The 20,827-nt window shown below is 41.2% G+C and overlaps 1 protein-coding gene across 2 annotated transcripts in view; it reads right to left on the reverse strand.

Moving 5' to 3' along the window:
- The window catches only part of SOGA3 (SOGA family member 3), a 60,266-nt gene that overhangs the window by 31,019 nt on the left and 8,420 nt on the right, over nt 1–20,827 (reverse strand). Inside the window, exons 4-5 of one of the 2 annotated variants that reach the window (XM_018565137.1) lie at nt 17,213–17,284; nt 12,232–13,407 (exon numbers count right to left, since the gene is read on the reverse strand). In XM_018565137.1, coding sequence (XP_018420639.1) covers nt 12,232–13,407; nt 17,213–17,284 — 1,248 coding nt within the window. The remainder of the gene's footprint in view (nt 1–12,231; nt 13,408–17,212; nt 17,285–20,827) is intronic. The other variant, XM_018565136.1, reaches the window with a different exon arrangement.

The raw sequence follows: 20,827 nt of genomic DNA on the forward strand, positions 1-20,827 counted from the left end.
GCAATACATTATACACTGTATGTATAATGTATTGCTGAGATTTGTTGTATTCCTCTATAGCTTGTGGTATTCTGTATTGCGCTGTATAGAGGAATACAAATCCCAGCAATAATACATTATAAAGTGGAATACCACCAGCTATAGAGGAGTATAACAAATCCAAGCAATAATACATTATACAGCGCAATGCAGAATGCCGCCAGCTATACTGTACTATTGCTGGGATTTGTTGTATTCCTCTATAGCTGGTAGTATTCTGCATTGTGCTGTATAATGTACTATTGCTGGGATTTGTAGTCCTCTATAGCCGGTGCCATTCTGCATTCATTGCTGTATAATTTTAAATTTTACTATATTGCACACCACACTTTTTTTTGTTTTTCTTTTTTTACTTCCACCGCTCCAAGCTTGCTCCTGTGATGGACTGCAATCTCAATACAAACTAGTAGTCCCATCACTGGAGCCATTTTTTAAAATGTATTTTATTTTTTTATCCGATTAACCGATTAATCGAACTTAATAATCGTCTAACTAATCGATTTTGAAAATAATCGTTAGCTGCAGCTCTACCCCAGTGGGAATACACTAACAGAAGTTCTCACCCTTAATCACACTATTAAACATTACTGCTGTATGCGTCCTTAATAAAGCGATCTCATGCCTCAGCACTGTCACTGGGACTGGAAATAAGATAAATCATCCCCAATGGGGACAAAGCCAACAGAGAATTTAACCCCTCACCACTTTATCAAAAAAGTATAACACTTTGGCTGGAAATTGACTTTTGTCTTCTACATCCAAACAAAACAATCTATGTTGAAGCATCACTAAAATATCATATTTGCTATAGTATTCAATTGTAATATCTCTCATCCTTTATCTTTAAATTTCTACATCCATTTAGTTCCCATAAATACCTTTGAATTGATGCTGAGAACTAGGGATGCACAGATACTTTTCGAGTACCAGTGCCGATACTTGGCATTTTCATGAGAACTACCAGGGTTGCAGTGGTTTTAGCTGGGACCTGGCACTCCACCACTGTCCTGAAATCATTAGTCTGTATTGTGTTAGAAAAACTGTCACATGACAATAAACAAAAATGTATCGGTACTTGTACTCGCAAAACTGGTATCGGTGCATCCCTTTATTTATATTTATAAAAACAAAATCGTACTTTAAAACAGAGATGTACAAATCCCAGGCGCTCCATGTGCTCCTTACAAATGACAGCTGCCTCCTAACTTTAAATTTTTTTCTCTAGTGTAGTCTTGGAGCTCAAAAGTATCGGTACATGTACTTGTACTTGTACCGAGTACTGTACTTGGTATCTGTACAACCCTACTGAGAACCACATTCACATACATTTCCTGTATCCTTTGTCCACATTTAATTCTGCTTTCCTAATATCTCCTATTGTAGTCACACATGAAGAAGCACTGTGCTCTTACACTGTTTTTTATCACTATTCCCTCCCAGCTCCACATCTCCTCCTTAATGTCCATGTCCCACCCACGTCCACCTCTCTACTTTGCCTGGAGCCCAGCTGCATGTGGCATTATGGGGGATGACCCGGATTGAGATGAGCACAAAGGAAACAATGTTTTTAAAAGTAAAAGTAAGAAAATATTTTGAAACATAATAAAGCCTTTTTATTTATTTCACAATGCTTGTTCTGAATACCTAATGTGATGCTGGTACCTTTAGAACTCCTTTAACCACTTGTAAAACCTCCTTCCTGTCCCGGCCATTTTTCAGTATTCAGCGCTTCAGTACTTTGACTGACATTTATTCCGGCATGCAACGCTGTACTGAAATGCATTTTATATAATTTTTTAGGGACAGATGGAGCTTTCTCTATTCAATCACCACTGAGGTTTTTATTTTTTACTATATAACGAAAAAAGGGGCGGAATTTTTTTAAAAAAACCTGTTCTCCCTATGTTATGTTATAAAACATATTTATTATTACCCACTTTTATGGTAAAATATAAAAGTCGGAGTCACGTCGGGTAAATAGACACCAAACATGTAAAGCTTTAAAATTGCGTGTGCCCACAAAATCGCAAAAAAACTACCATGCCTAAAATTAGCCATAGGCAACGATTTAAAAGCTTTTACCGCTCATCACTTTAGTGTTATCAGTGATTGATGGGCCTAGAATTATTGCTCTTACTGCGACGTTCGCGGAGATATGTAACATGTGCGGTGCAATCGTTGTTTTTGCACGAAGACGCGCCCCGACCCATATTTACGTATATAAGTGCGGTGCCCTTAAAACTTTTTTGGGTGTTTTTATTTCTTTTTTTAAACTTATTTTTTACACTTAACTTTATTGCTATCACATAGGGGGCTAAAAATCCCCCAATGTGATAGCTAGAAAAAAATGACAGGTCCTCTTAATGGAGACATCAGGGGTCTCCAAGACCCCTGTCACCTAGGGACCCCCAAAGAAGCTGATGAAGCAGAGATCTGCTTCATCAGTTTCTTCTCTGGCTCCCAGCCAGAGAAATGAGAGCTAAAGGCGGAAGTGATGTAATACACATCGCTTTTGACTTTAGAGAGAGAGAAGGGGGAGAGATCAGCGGTGCGGAATGCTGATCTCTCCTCCTTCTTTCTTCGAGCAGCCGCTGTGCCGGTCTTCTCAGTCCCAGAGGGTTTGCATTGGTCGGGTCTTTTCTGCCCGTGCATGCCTCCTAGGGGGCACGCGCGAGCAGAAAAAAAAAAGACGTACATTTACGTGACCCCGCCGGAAAGAACCGCCATCCGCCCATAATTTTACGATGGGCGGACAGCAAGGGGTTAACATGTCCTAATTAACAACCTTTAGAGGTAATGCTAATTCATAATAATAATAAATTAGGTTTAAAGGGAATCTCTCATCTCAGTAGCGATGAGTTTAAGTTCAGACTGCTTTTCCTTGTTCGGAGGAGCTCAGATTTAGTCTAAACTTGAGCTCTTCCTTACTCAGGAGTTGCCTCTCTGGTCCTGGTGATGTGCAAAGTCTGTGCAATGTTCCTAGCCTATGTGGTGGTGCACATTACCGGGGGGCTGTTTGAAGGAGGTTTCTGGTGGTTTACAGGGGGTTGTACGTATTGTACGTTTCCTCTGACCCTGGCTCTGCCCAGCTCACTGATATCACGGGTTGCCAGGAGCTGGGCGGGATGCCGGCCAGTGCATCACAGGTTGCTAAAAACTCTTAGCAACCTGGGATGCTCTGGCTTGAAAGTAGGTGGCAGGCACACTTGCCGTCCCCCCGGACCAAATGATCAAAAGAGATGCCGCCTGAGGCAACTGCCTCAGGCTGTCTTATTATAGGAACGGCCTTGAGAGTGACATTTCGCTGTCACGGCTACAGAAGGTGCGATTCCATAGGTACAAATGGCCAGCCTTTTAGTTATCCCTTTCCTGGTGATTTTAACAAATCAACAGCATCAGAACTGCTAGGAGCAGAGCTGCCTGTCATTGTATGTGCAACTAGGAAAGTGAAAGGGGGCTGTCCTTCGTATACAAGCATGTACTTAAAGGTATCCTAGAAACTGGGAATTATGTCTGTCTTACACTACATTTTTGTCTCAAATCCAAGCAGAAGCAAAAAATGAAAGAGTAGAACTTTAAAAGATATCTTTCATTGATCTGCAGTAGTAGAAACTATGGGGGACATTCATCATCAAATTAGTGACACTATTAGACACAAATCAGTCTGCTGATCCTTTAGTTTTTCTGTGCATTTGTGACCCCTTTGTACTCCTGGGCAACCAACTGCAGCAGATTTGCACAGGCCTGAGACAGATTTATTACTGAAAATGAGACCAAAACCAGATGACATCTAAACCCGCCTTTCTCAATCTTTTGATTGCGGAGACATCCTTAAAACTGTTTTGGGGTCTTGGGGAACCCCTTGAATAATTTGCAAATCTAATGGTCACAGTATGTTAACACAATCAGTAAGTTTAGATATCATAATAGATCAAAGAATAATAAAATTCTCCTTTTTATGGAGAATTTCCAGTATTAAAAACACATCTGCATTTGTGTTTAATGGCAAAATTTACATTTGCATTGGTGTTCAGCGCACTGTGCTGCAGACTATGCAGCACTATAGAAATACAGGAGTTGAATACAATCTCAGTCACTGCCTATTTTTCTTATAGTGATGATGGCAGTAGTAATGAGACTATTACCATAGTTCTGACACAAACAATGATGGGGTAATGCTGATAACTTGTCCAGTAACCCCACCTAAAGAAATCCCCAAATTACTATTATTTTGGGGAAGGAGAGGCAGGGTGTATAGAGGACATATAATGTGCCTGGAGCTCGCCCTCTGATCAGATATTAATCACAAAGCTCCATTATCCCCCAACAGAGCATAAGTACTGATTTCAGGAACTTATCTCCAGTTATATGGACTTTAAAGACCATCTCATACACTGTCCGGCACCTGGACCAATACCGCTGTCTCGCGGCAATACGAGCCACGGGTGTTCCCCTCCTACATCACACACAGTGTGACGCTGCCAGCTCTCCAACCCACCTCACACACCGCAAAGACTGCTGATGGCCGACGGCATCCACATCGGCATTATCCCCAATGTGACAGTGCAAACAAAGTGCAGCTGTACGCTGCCACTCCCATGTCTTATACTAGGGATGCACCGATACAATTTTTTTGGTATCAAGTACGAGTACCAATATTTTTTCCAGTACTCGCCGATACCAAGTACCGATACCAGTGACGTGTGCCCTGATTATCAGGAAGTTAGGTGGCAGATCATGACCCATCGCCCGGCTTCCTGATTGCCTGGGAAGATGGTGTTCTATCGAAAGAACACTGGCTTCACTTGCCGAGGGTGCCTGGCTTCCTGACCAGTCAGGAAGCCAGACTGCCTAGCAACAAGTGAAGCCGGCTTCATAGCCAATCAGGAAGCCGGGCGGCACGTCATGACCCACCTACCAGCTTCCTGATTGGCTAGGAAGCCAGCTTCACTTGTTTCTAGGCAGCCTGGCTTACTGACCAATCAGGAAACCGGGAGGTGGGTCATAATCTGCCTCCCGGCTTCCTGATTAGTTGGGAAGCCAGGCTGCCTAGCAACAAGTGAAGCTGGCTTTCTAGCTAATCAGGAAGCCGGGAAGCGGGTCATAATCCATGCTCCCTCTGCTCTGCCAGGAAGTTCCAATATTGGAGGTAAGTATGGGAGCATTCGGGAAGTATGAGTATTCGCCCAAATATTCGGTATCGGCACGGATACCGATACTAGTATCGGTATAGGTGCATCCCTATCTCATACCCAGTAAAAACTCATAATTCCATTCCAATTAGCACTACAAAATGTGTTCGAGGTAGCCACTTTGGAATTTCATGCTGGTGTTTCTGCCTCTTGGCCGTTTTGCTCTAGCAGATCCACCTCCAAGGGGGAGTCACTGTTCCTGTACACAAGCACAGTCAACTTTATCTACATACATCCAGCCTTCATGCACTGAATGTACCTAGAACTACTCTGTCTTCTTCAGCCCCACCACTCCTTCAGAGCTTCTACTTAACCTGCTCTGCCACTTTCAGCAACAGAACCCCTGGGGACCCCTTGGAGGACTCTGGTTGAGAAATTTTGCTCTAAGCACACTTACAGCAGCTGAGGTAGAAATGTATGAATCAAGCTGTAACCCTGTAGTAAATCTGTCTCATAATCTGGTTCATTGCTCCAGTTTAGCATGGCCCAATTGGACACCAGCCTTGATAAATGTCCCCCAGTGTATCTCCAGAATGCTAGTTAGTGATGCTTATCTCAGAATATGAATAACAACAACTGCTTGTGCTTGATAACAGCTAGGGGGAGAGGTTGTATATCACAGGCTGCATTAAAATACAGTTCTGCATCCTTCCACATCTACTCTGAAGCAGAAACACTGGAAACTATGTTCCATAGTTTCATTAGAAACTAGCATTATCTATCTATCTATCTATCTATCTATCTATCTATCTATCTATCTATCTATCTATCTATCTATCTATCTATCTATCTATCTATCTATCTATCTGTCTGTCTGTCTGTCTGTCTTTCTGTGTTAACACATGTCTGTTAATGTTAATGTTATGTCACGCATTAATGTGCCTCGCCTTAAGCCAGTCTATTGAAAATAATGGGCTGCCAATGCAACAAAACATCACAAAAACTGTATGTGTCACAAAATTTGTAATGCAATGCACTGCATTGCCTTAATGTGTCGGAGTGTGGTTCAAATCGAATGTCACCGCAACATGAGAATGCATGTATCATATGTTACCAAAACACAAAGATATAAATGAGGCCCAAAAGTACCCTGTCCTGAGAATTGTGGAGGCCACCTTGGATGATCTCCTTCTGAAAATGCTAGTTGCCTTGCTGTTTCTGGTTTCAGTGCTGTCTGAGTCATTGACCTGGAACAAGCATGCAGATGAGTAAAGTCAGACTTAAAGGAGAATTATGGGGTGAGTGAAATACACTCATCCCCATAACTTAAGCTGACCTATGACACTGAAGCTGTCACAGGTTGGCTCTTTTGATCATGAACTCAGCGAACACATAACGCAGTTTGATGAGTTCCCGATCCTCTCCCTGAAGGGACCCGCTCCCCTCGAACAGGGAAGGGGACGGGCATAGTTGGCTCTGCCTCTAGAGAGGTAGAGCCAGCTGTCAATAACCTAGAAGGGTGGATTTAGACAACATTGTCGGGATCCGTCCCGGCTGCAGCACGGCTCTGCACTCTCAGCATATAGTGGGCAAGAGCCTGCTATATACTGAGTTTTGGGTCACCGGAGGACATTAGTATATGTTCTCTGGTGACCCTGAAGAGAACTATGGCCAAAAAAGGTTAAGCCATAGTTCTCTTTTAAGTCAGGAGTCCTGGTCTCAATGGATCTGTATGCTTTTTCTGGGTCAGTGACTTACAATGTATTGACTCTTCATTTTCAGAGGAGCTCAGTTTCTTCCCTGATATGCTGAAAATGTATCAGTAGGATTCATGACTAGAACATGTTCATTAATGTATTCATATTTAGAAGGTTAAGTAACATGCAATTAGCTTGAATTATCTCACTAAGTCCATGCACACTTTGTTAAAACCATGGTAATGTATAAAGCCGCTTCTAGCTTTTGGTTTGCTAACAGAAAACGGATGCTTCCTATTGACTGAACTGGATTTTTATGTTATAGGCCAGGGGTCAGCAACCTTTTATACGCCGAGTGCCATTTTTGTAACCATCAGACAACCGGGTGCTGATGAACAATAGCGCACCCTAGTGTTAGTTAACTTTACATTTTTACACTCATAGTTGTAATGCTAATAATAAGTTCAACTCACTAATTATTTTAATGTGTTTACCTCGCAGGCTTCCCGGGCAATCAGGAAGCCGGGCGGTGGGTAATGACATACCGCACGGCTTCCTGATTGGAACCCAGCACCAATGCATGGCAGATCTCAGATCAGCACCAATACAAACTTTGCACTGCAAACCTTAGACCACCACCAATCCACACAGCACCCTAGACCCAACACAGCACCCTGGACCCCGAGACTGATTAGACCTAGTCTAGAGCCACATGTGCAACTTTAGTCTTTGGCTACTTGGTGATTTATCCATTTGCTGGCCATCATCATATTATGCTAGAGATGCACAGATCTTTAATTGCATAATCATTCTGTAAAATCACTAGAAGATATTGTAACAATCATACCAACCAAAGATTCACCCAACTTATCCGATCTGAAACTTATCCTATTTAAATTCTTCTCCATGGACCTACTGGCTAATTCCTCTCATGCAACCGAACACGAACACAAACATGACATCTCGGAATGGGACGATTTTATACAAAGGAATTTATCGGTGAACCATAAAACAAACTTGCAATCCTTTGTACTTGCTACAACTGGCCGAGAACTAGTCTAATGAGAAGCATTAAAATCAACCCGAGATGCATACCCCAGACTCATGTAGACCTGGCTCTCTAGATTTCTAGATCTCTAGCCACCTTTACAAACCCTGGGCATAGCCTACATGACCCTCTTGATCCCTCGACCACTGTACTATTGGACTGAGGAACCAATTTTGGATCCATACCATGTCCTACTTAGACCATATATACCCAATAACTCTGGAAGCAAGGTTCCCACCCCAGTAAATGAACAGGTATTATATACAGATCTGACATAGCTGCTCCGTCCACATGTTTAAAGATTTCATGACTAGATATCTTTTAGTAGAATAGGTACTATTCTTGGAGTTACATGTAATAATTTTGTTTGTCTTCTTCTTTCCCAACTGATGCGATAGTACGATATACACACCTAATTGTTGATATCCTATCTCCTCACGTTGCAAATATATGTGATATATACCTTGTACCTAATGTTGTATTACGTGATTCTGCTGATACTGCTCATCTTTTTTTTTTTGTATCAATGTTTAATAAACTCAATAAAACTACGTTTGCTAAAAAAAACAAAAAACAATCATACCTGGAACATAATGTGAGACTTATATACTCCATGGAGCATCCCCCACAGACAGAAAGACTTAGCTGGCTGCAATTGCCTCTACATTGGATCAGCAACAATCAGGATTTCTATTGTGTGGGATTTACATACAGATGAGGCACCTCTGGGATCTCCCTCACAGAGACGTGTTTCAACCTAATCTGGGCAGCTTAAACTGATCGTTGAGGACAACAAATTGATTGAAGTGGCTGGTAAAAGCCACGTGTTGAGCAGTGAACAGAATCTGCATGTCGTGCAGCTGCAGGTCCGGCTCCCTCCCTGCGGGCTGGCAAATAAGGGAGCAGGGACATAGCTATATCCCCAACGAACCTATGGGCTGCAGCTGCGTCAGGGAGGTGCGTGGGTCAGGCGTGTAATTGACAGCCGGCTCGAGAGGGCTGTCAATTACAAACCGTAAAGAGTAGTTTGTGTGCCATCTGACAAGGGCTTGCGTGCCAGGCTGGGCACGCGTGCCGGGGGTTGCCGACCCCTGTTGTAGGCTACAAAGCACAATGGCCCCTATGCACCATACACAAGAATAAGTACTTGTACTTGGGCCTGAAAAAGTGGCATCGGGACATCCCTAGTTTTAACCCTTCACCGCTCTATCCAAAACTCAAAAACAAATGTGGCTTTAAATACACTATGCACATCATAGGGAACCTATCATATAATAAAAGGTCTAGTTTTCAGTCTTCAGATATCAGATATGGTAAATGACAGTCACTGGCATTTGGGCTATTTTTATCTATCTTGTTTTTGTGTTCCTCTTTTTTAACAGTACTATCATTGTAGATGCAGTAACAGTCCAGAATGTTCAATAATTATTTTCATAAATCATTTATTCTGTGCACAAAATCATACGGCTGTGGTTTTATTTTATATCCAATAGGTTTACTTAATCATGTAACTACAGTCTCATGACCAGCCTGACAGATCAGCTGAAAACTATTCTTTAATCATCGTATGATTAAACCACAATTTTAATCTCCTGACAGATAGTGATTTCTCCTTAATGCTGGTTTAGTGCCAGCATAGTCAAATAGTTTGGCCTTAAGACAAAGTGACAGTTTTGGGACATTCTCCTTAAAGACTATAGAACCCCACTGCACAAATTAAATATTTACAGCCTTTTGAAAAAGTAAGTACAGCCCACAGAAACTGAGTTTTTCCAACATATTTGAACAGGCAAACATTAGATCTTTATTCAAACAGTGCCAACAGGTAAAGGAGATATACTTAAACAAATGACACAAAAAATTGACATAGTGGTCTATTTATAAATAATTTGCAGAGCCATTCGCACTGTGCATCTCTGTGAATGCTTCTGTATAAACAGAGGATAAAAACAAACGTTCTTAGTATATTTCTTTTTAGGTTGAATGTAATGCAATCCTGCATTATGGCCACTAGATGGAATTGAGAAAGATAGGAGGTATTTATTTCATATGCTCCTCTAGTGATCATAATACAGGATTATATTATATTTTACCTGAAAAGAAAATATAATAAAAACATTCATTTTTGCACAGTATGAATATTCACAGAGATTGGCTCTGAAAATTGTTTATAAATAGACCCCATTATGTATTTATTCTCTTAATTTAAGATAACAGAAATTATAAGTCATGTGAAACAGGTGTCCCAGATTAGGTAGCAATGATTATAACCTCCTTAGGGAGTATGCAGGTGGAACTTGTCTTATTTAAACATCAAGGGTCTAGTGTTCTATTTGCTATTGACAGGTGTCATGTCATCATGCCAAGATCAACAGAGCTCTGATCGTACGAGAATCGTACAATGTATGGAAGGCGTGCAACCGTTTCTACTGTACGGTCGCACGTCTTCCATCGTACAAGCAGGCTGGAAAACCCGCCGGGAATCGTACGATTCTCGGCGAGTGAGTGGCCTGCTTGTTCGACAACTGACGAACAGGCCGGTGTGCGCACGCGCACAATGCCCGTTTGCCGTACTTGCAAGCCCGCCCCTCAAGGGGGCGGGCTTGCGATGATCGCAAGTACTATCTGCCTGTCCAAGATGGGCAGATCGTACGTTTTTTTAAGTACTTTACAACCATCGCAAGACTAAGGTCTTGCGATGGTTGTAAAGTGTATGGCCACCTTTAGGCCCTTAGAAAGAAGGCTGTGGATGCATATCAGTCTGGTAAGGGATTGAAAAAGCTTGCCAAGTAATTGAAAAGCATTCATTCCACTGTATAGAAAATGATCTACAAGTGGAATCAACTTTACATGGCTGCTAATTTATCTAGAACAGGCCGGCCCAGAAAATTTAGCCCAAGAGCTGACTATCTGCTTCTAAAACATGTCTCCAAGAAGCATCAATTGCATTGTGGGATTTGCAGCTAACTCTTGCAGCAGTTGGTGTCAAAATGCATGCATCTACATTCAGAAAGGTGTATGGAATGTACGCCAGGAAAAAGCCTTTGCTATCTATAAAGAACATTATAGTTTGCCATTGAACATATAGGCAAAGAGCAAGCCTTCTAGAAAAATGTGCTGTGGACTGGTGAATGAAAGATACAGTTGTTTGTCCACACTAACAACAGACATAGTTTCAGGAAACCAAAGACAGCAATTCAGGAAAATAAGTTTTTACCAACTGTTGAAAAAAGAGTTATGGTTTGGGGTGTATTTGATGCTTCAGGACCTGGACAGGTTGCCGTCATCAAGTGAACTACACATTCTGCATTATAACAATGTAGATGTTGTTAAAAATTTAAATGTCAGAGTCTAGTAGGGCAGTTATGTAAAATGGCTACAAAAATAATTTCTGCTAAAGGGAGCAAGGCCAAGGGCGTACTTCATTTTTCTCAAATGCATTGTTACATCTATTAATAATTTTGTTGAATAAATTACTGAAAAGGCAACATTTCTGTTCTACTTTTCTTCAATCACATGTAGCTCTAGGTACTGTTTGTATGTAGATACACTGTTTGCCTATTCCGATATGTTGAAAAAGTCAACGGTTTTACTTTTTTACTTTCTAGCTATTTTTTTAAACTATTTATCTATTTATGCCAAAGGAATTCTGCATTCTTATATGGTGCCTCTGTAATGTGGCTGCAGGGTAGGAATACATATACAGTATATATAAATATTGCTACAGTCCATCCACAACCACTGTATTAGACCTCACTGTATCACACCCCAACCTAGTAGATCACACCTCTTCGACCTAGAGCACACCTCTTCTTCTAAAACTTGAGTTTTATAATAGGTCCTGTGGACCGACTTGCCTGTATACCTGTATGTACCCTGAAAATATGCTATGTATGTTACATGTTTTTACCCTGTTTAATACGAATAAAACTTTATTTGACTAAAACTTGAGTTTTAAAGAGAGGAGCTGGCTGGACCTGTCTAGTAATGTAGACATTTATTCTGCACCTTTGGGATCAGTAGATAGTGCACTCTAATATTACATAGTACCTACACTAGTCCTACACCATGCGTTATTATGAATTAAAATCAGTCCATGCCTTTATTGAGTTTCCTTTAACCTGACAATAATAATATTTTCTGAATACACTGAATGAACACAATGCCAGGAGGCTAAATTGTTTGTAGATCTATAAATCAGAACTGTATCAATTATTGCCTTCTAAAACTTAATTTTATTATCTCTTGACAGTTATTATATTAAGAATGTTTTTGTAAAGTGTATATCTATTCCAGAACTGTAAACGACACCTACCTGGCTAACTGAAAGAGGATCATCAGCACTCCTGTCTTCAGACGACTTTGGGACCTCTAGCCGATCAATGAATGTCTGAAGTTCTTTCCTGAAAGCCTTCATCTGTGCATTGATTCGATAAAGTAATTCTTGTTCTCTTATTCTGCTGCCTTCATCTTCCTCATCCATTAGTCCAAATAAGTCACCATTGGCCACGTATATCCGGGCTTCAGTGATTATAGTGCTTGTGTCTGAGATAAGCCGATCAATTGTCTTGCCCAGTCGTTCAGCCTCAGTACGAATATCTTTCATCTGCTGCCTCTCAGTAAAATTCTTCTGCCAAACACTAGTAGGAGGATAAAAAGACCTAGTGGGTGTAAGACAACGGATATTGCGCACCTCCTCTGAGTCACTTTCACCACCAATGGGGCCTTCCCGTTTTCTGTGTGGAGGACGAGAATCATCATCACTTTCCTTTTTCCCAGAATCGCTCTCTGCATCACTATCTCTGGGACTTCCTCGGATACCAAGATGGGAAGCAAGGTCATAGCGCTGCATGTTAGACATGAGAACTCTGTTTTCATACTGGAGTTGCATGACTTTCCCACTCAACTCATTGATCTGCAAACGTGCAGTCTTCAGCTCCTCCTGTAAGGCTTCTGTCTTGACATTGTCACTGTGCCGAGAACTTTCATGAGTGCCGGACTTAAATTTATACTTGTTCATCTCTGCAGTAATGCGTTTGTTCTGTTCTTCTATGTCACTAAGGTTACGCCGTAAAAGTTCAGCTTCATCTTCAACCAACTGCAAGTGCTGCCGCAGTTCTGATACCGATTCACTTTGCTCCCGTGGAAGAGAGTTTGATGTGCTAGAGTAGTCATCTCCCCTCAGGTCATCCAGCTCTGCCTTTAGGCCTCTATTTTCTACTTCTAGCTCAACTATCTTCCTTCCAAGTATATTAGCTTCCTCTTCAACTAAACGCAGCCGAAGTTTTAGTTCTGCCTCTCTTGTTGTAGGGGGTCCACTGGCTTCTCCCTTTGGTAAAGGGCTATCAAGATCTCCATAAAATGATCTGTACTTTTGCAGTTCATGATCGAGCCTGTCTTTATCTTTATCAATCTTGGCCATTTTCTTCCTCATTAACATTGCTTCCTCTTTAGCAAACTGTAGCTGGCACTTCAGATCCTCACTGTCCTCCTCATCAAGACAAAAACAATGCATTTAAATGTTAGGATACGAATAGAAATCCCCATACAAACAGCACAATTTAAACAAGTGCATTGACTGCTAAAAAAACTAGTGTGCATAGTGCAGAAAGGAAGTTTATTCTACAATACAACACATCCCAAGTGCCACCTAACACTTAATCCAACCCTTTCAGGGAAAGCCAGATTACGACTGAACAGAGCCCTAGACAAAGAACCAACATCTCTTCGCTCCCCCGCTGCTTCATTTGACTACAGGGATAGAAGAAAAATGCCCAGTACCTCTGGGTATAGGGGTACCCAATGACTATCTTCCTCCCACATGACAGCACTGGCGCTTGGTGACTGGCTGCTCAGGCATCCAATATTGTCACATAGATGCAGAGAGGGCCCTCATCCCTGTGCAAGCTCCCTGTTTTAACTTGTCTATTGCATAGGGTTTGCTCAGGTCACTCTGATGGCTGGGTGAAGTAACAGGGAAGTCAAGCAAAGGTAAGTATGAATGTATGTGTAGCTGTTGGAACTGGCATTAAAATGAACCCCTTACTAATAACAGTGTTTTTGAAAATATGTGTTATGTATTTTAGTTAATCAAGTGATTTATTAATGGTTTATAATATTGTGGCTGTTGCATGATTAATTGTTAGACTGTTTTGTTAAAAGATGCTGAGTATATATTAAGATTAAAGATTCACAGTAATAGTAACAAGACTATGACATTCTGAGTGGTTTCCACTGTCAGTTACTTCTTACCTATTCAATAGGGCATATTTTGTATCAATTCTTTCCTTGATTAGTACTAAAAGAATTAACTGATGTGGCAATCCCCCAGGATTCCATGGTTGACTTACGATTAATATGAATCTCTATTAGATTCATTTGGACTGGGGTTAAGGGAGATTTTGCTTCCCAACTTTTTTGAAATATAGTGACAGCTGTTACTGTACAGCACCTCTTACCCACTTTAGATTGCAGTCTCATGGAGAAATTTGAGGGAGTCATGCGATGTGATTAGCATCATTGACACTTGTGGAAAAATAAAGAAATATACAACACAGCTGCCCCTGGAAAATTGCAAAGTGCATTAAATGTAACATTACCATGGTTATTCACAAAAAGGGTGAAGAGTTTGGAGAAGGCAGGAGAAGTGAACTATCTAGGACCGGGGTGGCAAACTCAAATTCATCGGGGGCCGCATCAGCAGTATGGTTACCCTCAAAGGGCCGGTTGTATAGGACTATGCATCTACTCTTTATTATCATAAATAGTTGCCTCTGCATTCAGTTGCTACTGGTTTTAATAATAATTTAAGTACTAGCCTTGAAAACAGAAGCCTAGGAAGAATAACAGCAAGCAGATATTCAAATGTACAATTATTGTACAATTTATTAAAACATTTTTTTAGGAACTGGGCTGGATCAGGCAGATGCGGCCCTCTAATCAGGCATATTAGAGGGCCGCCCGCTGGGGCCCTCTAGAGTATTCCCTTGAGGAGCGAGCGGCTGCGCGATTAGAAAGCCGCATCTGTAGCGGCAGAGAGACGGCGAAGGGTTAAGTCCGCCCCTGGCTGGTGGTATTCAGCAATGCTGTATAATCATTATACAGCAATGCTGAATACCACCAGCCCAGCTAGTCCCCCAATCCCCTCTTTCCCCCCAAGCCAGTCATTGCCCACAGACTCCCCCCAACACCTCAACTGATCTAGGACAACATAGCTGATTTGGAAAATTCTCCAATTTCAGCTCACTTTCCAGCTCAGCTATGTGGTCACTTCTCCTCCTTCTCCAAACTCTTCACCCTTTTGTGAATAACCCTGTAAATGTAAACTATAGAAGGCTGCTATGGGAAAGACAACATGACCTCTGTTATGACTGCTCTCCCAAAATGTTACCTTACCACCTACATTTTAACAAAACTTCAGATTTGTTCTCTAGTTTACAGTAGCACCAGCCAAACCTCTGGAAGCTCATGTACTTTTTCTGGCTACAACCATTATGCTACAAGCAACCAAACACAGAGTCCTTAGAAAACAATGGGATTCCTCGTGTTGACCAATTTGTAGCATTGAGCTTAGAGCTAGGTGTGAACAGGGCTTTAAAGATTATCTGTCACTTGGCCCATTACAGGCTAAGTGAAAGGTTGTCCTGAAAGGTTGTCTTGGAGACTGAAGGAAATGTCATTAATAAGTGGGATTGTTTTCCTGCTAGAATCATTTGATCAAGTCCAGTGTTTTTATAGGATAATCACTGCCCCCATTCATTTAATGCACGATAATTACCACATACTGCACTCCAAAAATAAATAAAATCAATAGTTCTTCCCTCAGAAATAAGATAAACTTTCACAAATAAGAGGAAATCAAAATGAGCATAATGACTACGCATAAGCAAGCTTACCTTCAGTGAATACAAAAAGTATTTGATCTGGAAATACTGACAACTAAAATGATATCCAGATCTTGAATTTTCCAGCTCTTTAGTCTCCTAGTTGGTCAGTGAGGTCACGCATTACATTAAAGGAGCAATTGGAAGGCTTGAAAGGTTGGAGAGGGTGGATCCAAGTTCAGATTTACAGAAAAAGAATTGACTGGACATAACTTCATCTGCATATATCTGTGGATCTGCTCATTGTTTTGACCTATTGCTCCCACTGATAGTAGATAGTATTCTCTCATTGTGCATTTTATAAATAATATATTCAGTTGAAATTGCTTAGGCTTTTGACAGGTTTAAATTTACAAACATATAACTAAACACATTTGTAATTTTGAGAGTTTCCAGCTACTAGTGATCATCCATGTGCAGATTTGGCCAATACAATCAAAATTTAAAGTGGAACTTTAACGGCAAAAATGGGTTTTAATAACGTTCTCTGTAAGCTTATTGTACGTTTTAATTTGCTCTTTTTTGTAAACTCTAAAGTTTTCATAGACTATAGAGTTCCACTTCTTGAGGATCATTATTCAGTTACTAGTACTATGCATGTGTACCACCCCGGAATTTCCAGAATGTGTGTAATACTGTATAGTGGAACTAAGAATGCCGAGGTGCCATAGATAGTCATTTTACAGACATTCAGAGCTCATCCAGCAAGATATCCACTCTTAGGGTCCAGTCCATGTGATCTAATGCATTACTCAGGATTCACCAGGACTAGGAGAAGGTCCATGGGATAGAGGAATGACATTTCTATGAGACTGGATCATCAGGGGACTTTAATGATTGTTTTTTTTCTCACCGGGTGTTTATATAACGACATGTAATGCACAGGCACAGGATTACTGCAGCATGGGTAGGCGTGGAACCGGAGGCTGTGTACTTGAATCGAGGATGATAAGTGCATCTGAGGAATGGGAGGGGCAAAATGAGACACTGGCAGGTGGGATGTCCCTAAAAGACTGATTTTGCTGTTAGTATATCTGATGGCAACTACTTTCTAAATGGAATGTGTGAAAATGTTTATTTTACCTGTTTCATTTCTGCTTCAAGCACTTCTTACGATCATCAACTTTATGGGTTACAGATTGAATAAAATCAACATTTTGGAGTGCTAACAATTAGTAAAACAAGAAGCCAAAATCTTTTGGCATGCTTAAAGGTGTTTCTTGCCTTAGTGTAAAATTTGTGCTACGCCCATCTATGATGCAGTAATCCTCTGCTTGCGCAAACACTGCCACTATAGCAGAAAGGTAAAGCCTGCAAATGTTTCTCTCTATGCAGATGTTGAACAGTAAAACAACAAAGAATATAAATAGGTTAATTCTCTAATTACAGATACATTTACACTATTAAAGATACCTCTGTTGGAGTCTGTAGAGTCTTTTTTTCTGATTTTTGTGTATCTTTGCTTCCCCTTCTCTTCAAAGATAACTGAAGGCAAAAATAAATAAATAAATAAAATAGAAATGAACAAACATTATTACATAATGGAATATATCCAGCTATAGCACATGTCCACATTCCTTAGTGCAAAGCTTGCCATAGCCAGCAGAGAATGGGCAGATAAGCGGATGTCTTAGGATATCGTTAGGTCCCGTTTTAAACATTGTGTTCATATTCATGCTTAAGAGGAGGAGGTACATGCAGAAACTTTGGCTGATAATTAAATTCTCTTAGCTCTTTTGTCTAGTGATGTCTCTAAGGGCTCTTTTACATGTGCGTTGAGAATTGCCCGCCTCCGCCCAGTTGTTTTGATTTGGCCGTGCCCTGAGAAGACCCACAGCCAAATCAAAATAAATGGGAGGAGCCGGCCGTGACGTCAACCCTAAGCTCTATCTATATGTTGACATTTGGCCGGCTGCTGTCATTTGGCGGCGTGCGTTCGTCGGGCGAGGACGGGTCGGTGGGCATCGGCTTTTTTTTATTTCGACGGGTCGGCATTGTCGTCGACAACGCTGGACGCCCTGATTGACCATGGGATTACTTCAAGGGATGATTTTTTTTCAACTTTTGGGGGTTTTGTTTAGAATTAAAGGACTTTAAAAAACTTGGGTAGCGTTTTTTTGTTCAATTAAAGGACTTTTCAAACTTGTGGTGTATTTATTTACATCTTACTCTTAACTCTTTAGTGAATGAGTAGGGGTACCAGTACCCCTTACTCATTCACAAGGGGGGGCGCATCTCTGTGCCCCTTAATTAAAGGGGTACCCTGATGCAAATAACCCCCCCTGCCCGTAGACCCCCACAACCAACGGTTCAGGGCTTGTGGGGAAGAGGCCCTTCCCATCTGCACGTGGGCATGTGGCCTGGTATGGTGCAGGGAGGCAGGGGGCGTCCCCGCCTCTTTCCTGCCCCGCCAGGCCTGTGCTTGGATCAAGGTTCTAGTGGGAATTTTAGGGGTGACCCCACATTCTTTTTTCCCATTTTTGGGGGGGTGGGGTTCCCCCCTAAAATTCCTAACAGACCTAAAAGGCCTGGTATGACTTTTAGGGGGAACCCCACGCACACTTTTTTTTTTTTTTTACTTGGGGGGTCCCTCCAAAATTTTTGACCAGACCCTCAGGGTCTGGTATGGATCGGGAGGGGGACCCCAGACACATTTTTGTTTTAACTATTTAACTTGGGGTCCCTCCTACTGCAAAATCGCTTGTTTAATGCATTGTCAACGCTATAGAGAGCTTTGAACAAACATTAAAAGGTGGTTCAATAGACTTCTATGGAGGCATTATTCCAGTGGCAATACCTCCAGAACTGGACAGGCAATCTATTTTTTGCCGCAATGCTGACGCCCATGTGTGAACTGTACTGGGTGGTTGCTATTGTTTTATCACACATGGCTTTAATAGGCGGCAGAGAGGCACGAAAAACATTTCATATCAATATTAATTTTCACACAGGTACAACACCAAGTTAATTTAGCTACCTGACCATTTTTTTGGATGGTGAAAACTCTGTCAGATCTAGTCTTAAAAGTGCATGATATAATGTGAACTAGTGGCACTCTATGCAGTATAGTAAGTTTTAAAACCTCTGTCAAGATATTATTCCTGACTGTAAGGCCTCATTCACACTGCCGCACGTATGCGCGCGTAAACGCGTGTACGTGCGTATTGTACCATATGCAACCTATGCAAATAAATGGCTCCATACACACAGCCGCGTATAGAGCCGTATATTTGCGTAGCGTATATATGCGCGAAAACAGAATGGAACAGAGATGCGTCCGGGCAGCGTATTTCTGCGTATTTACGCGCATATACGCGTGTTTGCGCGCATATACGCGTGTACATGCGTACAGCACATAAAAAATTCCATTACGAGTGATGCATTCTGGGATTGCATATAGTGCACGCATATACGCTCGTATATACGCGCATAGACGCGTATATACGCAATATACAATTTTGCTTGCGTTGTGTGTGAATGAGGCCTTACACTGTAGGGGAGTTTACATCTCAATTATAGTCCAATGTTACAATTGTGACAAAAACAGAACAGGAAAACAAAAAGTTTTACTTTAAATACAATGGCAAATAATGCTCATTCTAGGTGTTGGAGTTTGTAACACTATCATGAGATCTATTGGTTATGTAGAGGATTCCACTAGGATGTGGCTCCAAAAATGACATCAGATGTATCATCCTAACCAAGGATAAGCTTGGGTTCTGACCAATCATTGTGAATATGGCCATGTGAAAATTTTTCAACTAATTAGGTGAATTGGCAACAGGTCAGTAACATGATTGGGTATAAAAAGAGCATCTTAGAGAGTCAGATTGTCCCAGAAGTAAAGAGGGGAATAGGTTCTCCAATCTGTGAAAAGCTCTATCTATAATTTGTCAAGCGATTTCAAAATAATGTCCCTTAAAGTAAAATTGCAAAAACTTTAAATATATCATCATCTACAGTACATAATATCACCAAAGGGTTCAGAGAATCTGGAGAAATCTCTGTGCGCAAGGGACAAGGCCACAAAGCAACATTGGATGCCCGTGATCTTCGGGCCCTGATGTCACTGCATTTAAAACAGTCATGATTCTATGATGGACATCACTGCATGGGTTCAGTGATACTTCCTAAAATCACTGTCTGTGAGCACAGCTTGCCATGCCATTGAAAAATGTATGTTAAAGCTCTAAGAAGAAGCCATATCTGAACATGACCCAGAAATGCCGCTGTCTTCTCTGAGCCAAAGCTCATTTAAAAATATCGCAAAGTGGAAAACTGTTCTGTGGTCAGACGAATCGAAATTTGACATGCTTTTTGGCAACCATGGGCACCGCATCTGCTGGACTAAAGAGGATAGGGACCTTCCGGCTTGTTATTAGTGCTCACTTTAAAAGCCTGCATCTCTGATGGTATGGGAGTGCATTAGTGTGCATGGAATTGCAGCTTGCACATCTGGAGAGGCGCCATCAATGCTGAAAGATATATCCAGGTTTTAGAGCAGTATATGCCCGTATCTAGACAATGTATTTTTCAGGGAAGGCCTTGCATATTTCATCAGGACAATGCTAAACCACATACTGCATCTATGACAACAGCATAGTTTCAAAGTAGAAGAATCTGGGTGCTTAACTGGCCTGCCTGAAGTCCAGACCTTTCACCAATTAAAAAAATATTTGGCACATGTTAATACTCAAAATACGACAAAGAAGACCCAGGACTGTTGGGCTGGTAGAATCCAGTATCAGGCAAGAATGGGACAACATTCCTATCCCAAAACTCCAGCAACTGGTCTCCTCAGTTCCCAGACAATTACAGTGTGTTGTTAAAAAAGAGGAGATTCTACACCGTGGTAAACATGGCCCTGCCCCAACATTTTTGAGACGTGTTGCTGCCATCAATTCCAAAACTACCTTATTTTTTTTTTCTTTAAATGGTAAACTTTCTCAATTTAAACATTTGATATGGTTTATATGTTTTATTGTGGAAAAAACATGGTTTTATGACATTTGCAAATCATTGCATTCT

Source organism: Nanorana parkeri, unplaced genomic scaffold (genome assembly GCF_000935625.1).
Source record: "Nanorana parkeri isolate BGI_ZX_2015 unplaced genomic scaffold, ASM93562v1 scaffold816, whole genome shotgun sequence".
In the NCBI taxonomy this organism is placed as follows: Eukaryota; Metazoa; Chordata; class Amphibia; order Anura; family Dicroglossidae; genus Nanorana; species Nanorana parkeri.